Source organism: Diadema setosum, chromosome 20 (genome assembly GCF_964275005.1).
Source record: "Diadema setosum chromosome 20, eeDiaSeto1, whole genome shotgun sequence".
NCBI lineage: Eukaryota > Metazoa > Echinodermata > Echinoidea > Diadematoida > Diadematidae > Diadema > Diadema setosum.
Genome location: NC_092704.1, coordinates 30,549,454 through 30,556,603, shown reverse-complemented (window position 1 = coordinate 30,556,603; position 7,150 = coordinate 30,549,454). Strand labels below are relative to the sequence as shown.

The window sequence follows — 7,150 nt, the reverse complement described above, 5'->3', positions numbered from 1 at the left end:
CAAAATCACCCAAAATTTTATTCTAATGTCAAAATCAAGAAAAACTAAATCACCAAATTGATGAAGTTTTATTTTGTAACAAAACAATTAGAGGGGGAAGTGATATTGTAGCAGAACCAGACATGGTTCCTGTTGGCGCAACATAGCTAAAAGCCGGATCGTTGTCGTTACCGTGCTCGGTGTGCCGAGTGCTTTACCCAGGTCAATTTGGTGACTACATTAGCAATCAATTACACCTAATCATCGACAACCAACAAGACTTGGCTGCGCTCTGAAAGGTCAGTACGTCATCGGCACACACACTGGTAAGTTAATGCAGGGTTCGAATTCCTTGAATATTTTAAAGACGCTTATAAGCGGGAAGGTGACGAGGGAACCGATCATGGCGCCTAGCGTCGTGCAACGTCCAAACCAGTTAAGCAGAAACCCGCTCCGCTGGTCGTCTCGCAGGATCAGGGCTATGGTGGCGCGACAGAAGGAGAAAAGGAAACCCTGGAGTATCCAGGCTCCCACCTGTAATGACATTTTAAATGATTAAAAAGGCAGATGAAAGGTCATAGCTTCGAAACAACTAACTGCATCAGTCGTGCCTTAAGGTTGGGTATACTGTCCCGAAATTGACATGAGATGGCCATACGAATATGTAATTTTCAATTTAGCTTGAACTTGGCCCCGAATTTGGGCTAAGGCTAATGAACAAGCCAAGCATGTTTGGTGGCTAAAAATGGCTTAAGATTGCCAAACCACGAACGATGGCAGCACAAATATATGAAATCTTTACGCTGACGTCACACTGTCCTGAAATTGACACAAGATGGCCATACGAATGGCATTTTTAATCTCGCGCGAAGTTAACTCCGAACTTGGTTAACAGCCGATCAAAGCCAGAACAAGTTCGATCTTTTGTTAGTAGGCTGAAATTCCACACGTGGTTATGCAATCTCTTTAAGATACCCTTACTAATAACTCGATGTTTATACAATCAGAGCAGAATTGCAAAATTTCCTTTATCGTGTGTCCATCTTCGCTAAACTTTGGGACAGTTTGATGGAAGCACATGGAGAATGTACGACATTTTAGAAATTTTGGATACACGCGGGGGCGCTGTGGCATAGTGGATAAGACTCCCCACTCCCATTCGGAGGACCCGAGTTCGATTCCCGTCCCGTGCTTGCGTCCTTGGACAAGATTTTTTTTTTCTTTTTTTCTTACCTACTATGTCCCCCTCGACCCGGATGTATAAATGGGTACCTGGTAGCGCTAGGGTAATTATAACGGCATGGTCCTCTGGTAGAGCAGTGGCAACACTGAAGAGGCTACCCTGGATAAAGAAGACATTATTATTATTATTATTATTATTATTATTATTATTATTATGAGTATAACCCAACCACTACTGCCGATAGCAAATATCAAGATTTGTAGTTGGACTCTCTCCACACTTACGATTAGAACTGGACCAAACGGTTGATGCTGAAAGGGTGGACTCGGGCTGAGTTTAGCTGTCACCGTACAGTACGTCCCCGCCAGTAATCCTCCAAGAGATGTGAGCACTGCCACGAGGTAGTTTGGTCTGGGTAGTAGGACAACGACCAGGCTAGCAATGAGAACACTGAATTCAGAGAGAACGGAAGCTACGAGGTACACCGTGGATCCGTAAGCACCTATCGAGTAGCTCTGCACCGAGGGAAGAACCCCGTAATCCCCAGCGCTGATGGTTGTTAGCATCACGAGGAGTAGTAGCGTTGATAGGGCGGCGGAGCGCTCGGTTTGGGGTGAGTCTCCCGTCTGTGCGTTACAGTCAGGCCCAGATTTAATCACCGTTTTTCTTATGTCTTTTTGGTTACCAGACTTATTATAGTCTGACGTTGCTTTCAGCTCACGTTCGTGATCTTGACCCTTGCTTTGGTCAGTTTCATGTCGTGACTGGCAATCGGGTTCGTCCGTATTGCCACGGTCGAGACTCGTCAACCACGAGGTGATCTCTGAGAGTAGGTAAGAATCTTCTTTGCTACTGATGTCGTTGCCTTTGAAAGCACACGAGAAGCATCCGCGGTAACAGTGCCATTCTTGGTTCAATTTCTGGTTGATGTCTTCCGCGCTGTCGGGCTCATATTGGTCTTCAAACACCGGAAGGCATCGTAGGAGGCAGAAGGCGACGGAACCGGCAGCGAAGTATACGAAACTAAATGCGAAATACACCCTGGGAGAAAACCGCGTGGGCTGCCATTCGGCCATCCACTCCGTGCAGTTGTGCCTTGTTGTCGTGTTGGTTAGATGATCATACGTCTCGTTGATGAACGTGTAGTTTGCCTTGCAATTTCCGTAGCCTCCCGCCCCCTGAGCGAGTGCAAGAAGACTCGGAGTGACTAGACCTAATCCTTCGCCGAGTAAGTACCAACGTAGGTAACTCGACTTTAGGCGAGATACAAAGGGTATAAATGTCAAATTCGACGTACTTTCGACAACGGACATGCAGAACGCTAGAATCAGAAACATTGTGCTGTGTTTGTTGCCATCTATTACCCACACGGACGTCTCATCCCATAGAAATATCAACAGGAGGCTGGCCGTACATCCAAGGGCAAGAACGAGGTAAGTAGCTGGAATCTCTAGATGGTACCCCTTCGGGGCGAAGTACTGACATATAACATAAATGATGGGACCCACCACGGCAATCTGCGAGGCAATAAGGACGTAAGAACCGATGGAGTATCCCTCCGAAATACCCAGGCTGATAAGTAATGACAACTCCATCCAAATCCCGCCCATCGCCGTCCAGGAACAAGTCCCGAAACAGACAACCAGGAATGTGGTAACGACCGATAGAGTGACGTCACCTCTGCTGAAAACCATCCTGAATGTTACTCTGCAGATGACGTCTTCGATACAAGGTGTAACTTTTGCAATACACCGTGGTCATAACGGTGGTGACGACATAATTTTATTGTTTTATAGTGAGCGGGTTTTCTTAAAAATTTGTCTCCTTTCATGCAAAAATTAATGTATTATAAATCTCAGATTCGAATTGAGATAAACTTTATTCTGTCACTATTCCAGTCACAGAAAAGTTTCATCTCTTCATTTCACCTCATATCCATACATGCCTTCTGAAGATGACGCTGGATGAGGAAGATTTGCTTAGAAATGTGTCCTCGAATAAATGAAGCTGTTAGAGTCGTTGCGATCAGTGGTTCATTCATTGTGTGATCTGTCAGGCTTGGGCCTCCTGAGAAAGGACTTGGACGGGACTACGATGACGCCATACCATCCACAAAAGATGACAGAAAGAGTGGCATCTGCAGGAGTTTAAAAAATATTACAGTTATTATAGTTTCATCCTAAGCAGCAAAACATCAGTGGCTTGAGCTAAATCTTCTGGGGTTCTATTTTCTACAACACGAGAATTCAATGCAAACCGACATAAGAATAAACATGGAAGAAATAACACGACAAGGTTAAGCGTCATACCTCGTCGAGAGACAATTAATAGTATTGGAAAGATTTTGAACGTCAATGAGAATAGACAATTAGAGAGTTAGTACAAGCCTGGGGAGCACAATCGTCACTGAACGAGCTCCCTCTTACGTCAGCTAAAGGATAAAAACTGAAAGCGTTGATGAATCAGATTCAGATGCTGATACTGTATAATACACCTGTCATTATTACCTACATTGAGCCATTGCATTATTTCCCTCAGCAAGTTATACTGATTTGTATGTGCAAAGATTGTTCAAATAATGATTGAAAAGGTCATCTGAATGATAAGCATTTAGTGATCATTCAGCACATTAACCATACTTGTAATAATCATGCCATTCTTTGAGTTAGAGCATTTTTGATCGGGTTAGTTGATGACTCGAATCATAATGTGGGCCTTCCTACAAAACGAAAGCTTCCTTTACTTAAAATCATTGACGTTGACCAACTGTTGACGACTGATATGATTTTAGAGTGTAAGTTTGATGCATCACAGTGATGAATATTGTTTATTTGTAATCCTATGTTGTCCTCTGCATTGACGAAACCGTAACTGTCAGTACCTGCAAAAATCTTAAAATACCATATTGCGCACACATCAAAGAGTATGGTAACGTAATCCTATACATGATAAGCACGATAATGCTTCCCATTCGTTATTCTAAGCTTTTATATTATCGCATGCACAGCGTTATAAGTACACTAAAATTGTTGTACAGTGCAAATGAAAGATATGAAGGCCATCTATTCAGAGCGATAATGCACTGAGTAATCTGCCATAATAATGGTAGCTATAGGCTCGAGGGTATCACTAACGATGGAGTCGACTGAATAATATTGCATGGACGTGGAATGTACGTAAAACCCAGAGCAACTGCATATGAAATGAGGGTCAATAGATATTAAGCGTCGGAGCGTGAATGTCATACAGCAGCATGATTGTGTACAGGTAATATTCAACACAGCGCCTGCTGGTTATGCCTGGATAAAAGTTATATTCACGTAGGGAAATCATGCGTGTATATAATGTGTGTGTGTGTGTGTGTGTGTGTGTGTGTGTGTGTGAATGTGTCAGTGTGTCTGTGTGCGTTCCAAATGACAGTATTGATCTAATCGCTTTAAAAACACTGGTACTTATGTCGGCCATAAAGGAGGGGGGAGGGCTTCCAAAATATTAAAAAGAAAAGGTGACTAAATGGATCATGCAATGAGTCAGGTGCATTGGTATGTCATTGCAAATATTAAATATCATTACACGTACTGAAGCTCCCCACCCAATAATGACTATAATCGAAATTAACATGAAAACAGCCCCCCCCCCCTTAAAAAAAAGCACAGATCTGTAATATATCACGTATATAGTGCAAAAGAAGTATACGAGTATGCTCTGGGGTAAATAATCTATTACAATCACACCAACTACCTAGCTGCTTACGAGAAATATACAAAGAAGCTGTACGACTGGTGGATGAAACTGTAAATCATTTTCTTGAATCTACAAGTGGATTCTTGATCAGTGTGGACATTATATAGACTCGGTTGCTCATGAATTCTTATCCCAGGTTTTGAAAAGAAAACTTTATGATAGTTTGTCTTGTGTATGAGCCATGTGAGCTGGGGACACTCTGTACAGATATCAGCGGTTGTGTTATGGGGGGGGGGGGGGGCAGCATTCGACAGAATACTTCACACTTCACAACAAAGAGAGGATTCAGCCAGGAGGATCCTTTGATGTCTTATTTTTTCCTCGTTAGTTTAAATTGAACCACTGACTTACGTCATGAGAACGGACAACGGCCATGTAAAGAATTTCTGTCTGTTTCCATGCATGAAGTAAGACAAAGTCTATTATGCGGACTGTATGTGTCTGTATGTGAAAGATAACGCATCATATCCATAGGTTACAATGTACTTTTGATAAAGTCGAAAATTTATCGGTGTTATATAGTTGTTGTTTTTTTCAGTCATTCATTCTTATTTTTATCTTTTTTTGAGGGGGGGGGGGATTGGGAGGGGCAATGGCAAATTATAACACACCGAGAAACTGACGATACCTCTATTGAAGAAAAAAACAACAATAAAGGGAAAATAAAGAAAATTAGTGATACGTATTTTTCTCAGTTAGAATCTTGAGCGCATGTTGGATATATTATCTAAAAGAAATGATAAGATTCAACGATAAAAAAAAAACAACGATATTACTCATGATATGACTCACGGGCAAAATGTGTGTAAATTGTTTCATGACGTGCATAGCAGAAATTGAATAATGTTTCCGTCACTTTTGTGATCTCTTTGGAAATATTTTCAAATGTGAAAAATTAATTGTTGACTTTTTATTTCATAGAAAAGAACGCGTGAAAAGATAATAATGTGTCGTGATTAAACGGATAGGGATAGGGATGATAGGCTAGAGTGTTGTACAGCGAAAGGATTATCCGAGTTAAAATGCACTTAGACCGATGTTTTCGATTGGTAGGGGACACGTGACTTTCTACTCATGCTTTTTTATGGCAGTGTTTAAAGGTGACAACTCAAAGTCCATCATGTCAGTTAGAGATTGTGGAGACTCATCGTGTAATAAAGATGTACACAATACTACGGGTGTCATGTTCATTGGATGTACACCAGTACACTGTCAAACTTGTTGAGAGTATTTTCAAAAACCCAGTACGTGTATTTAGGCAAACACACTTCGCTTAACAATGATATAAGATAAAATATCAACTATGTACTTTCGATTAGGTGCAAAGAAGTGGCAAGATGCATCAAAATGTCAGCATAGGGTCGAGTATACCAGGGTATTTAATGGTGATATCCACGAATAGGATCCATATCCCTTGCGCAGATTTGGCGATCTTTTGCAGATACAAATGTTGGACTTCGCCATTGTTCGACAGTCGCATCCTTCGCAAGTCGTTCGCGTGCTCCTTGGAATCAGCCCAATACCAGGATGCATGAATGAGAAAATCGATTTTAACTTTGAAAACCACAACGAAAAGTTCTCAAGATTAGCGGGAATTTATAGAAATACAGCTTGAAAGAATCATTATCCAGTGTTACGCATCCACAATGCCATTTATACATGTATACATGTATGTATACAGATATTCCTATGTGTAGACCCACATGCCAACAAGAAGAATTTCCTAAATGGACAATAAATGAATCTGAATCTGAATCTGAAGCTGATTTACAACTGGTTATTAGACGAGTCGATAAAATGCAGAAGTGGATGCTAGCCTTAGTGGGTGGAGCCCAAGTGCGACGAGACAAAATGGTGATTTTAGGAAAGTGGATATTAGATATAAGAATCGGATATTAGACGAACATGGTAATGTATATAAACCAAATGGATACAAGACATATTAGGCGTAGCCCATCTGAACAAGGAACTGCATTGAGATAGTGATGATAATAATAAAAATGATAATGATGATGATAATAATAATAATAATAATAATAATAATAATAATAATAATAATAATAATGATAATAATAATAATAATAATAATAATAATAATAATAATAATAACAACAATAATGAAAATAACAATAAGAATAATGATGGCTATTTGTATAGAGCACAGGTCCACATTCCGGTGCTCAAGGGACTTAAAAAAGATGAAAAGATAAATATAAACTGTACAAACATGACAACAGAGAAGAA

At 40.6% G+C, this 7,150-nt stretch overlaps 1 protein-coding gene across 1 annotated transcript; it reads right to left on the bottom strand.

The window, feature by feature from the left end:
• Positions 1–279: 279 nt before the first annotated feature.
• Positions 280–2,856, bottom strand: LOC140243598 (riboflavin transporter 2-like). The gene is made up of 2 exons (XM_072323264.1): positions 1,447–2,856; positions 280–513 (listed from the first exon to the last, which is right to left on the bottom strand). Exons 1-2 carry the CDS (start codon positions 2,854–2,856, stop codon positions 280–282), a joined length of 1,644 nt encoding a protein of 547 aa, XP_072179365.1.
• Positions 2,857–7,150: the final 4,294 nt, after the last annotated feature.

What these genes read in the sequence shown, in the direction of transcription:
- LOC140243598 (XM_072323264.1), bottom strand. Translation starts at nt 2,856, where the DNA reads ATGGTTTTCAGCAGAGGTGACGTCACTCTATCGGTCGTTACCACATTC. An exon ending in CGTTTGGTCCAGTTCTAATC is followed by an intron (nt 514 to 1,446) that starts GTAAGTGTGGAG and finishes ATGTCATTACAG; the next exon opens with GTGGGAGCCTGGATACTCCA.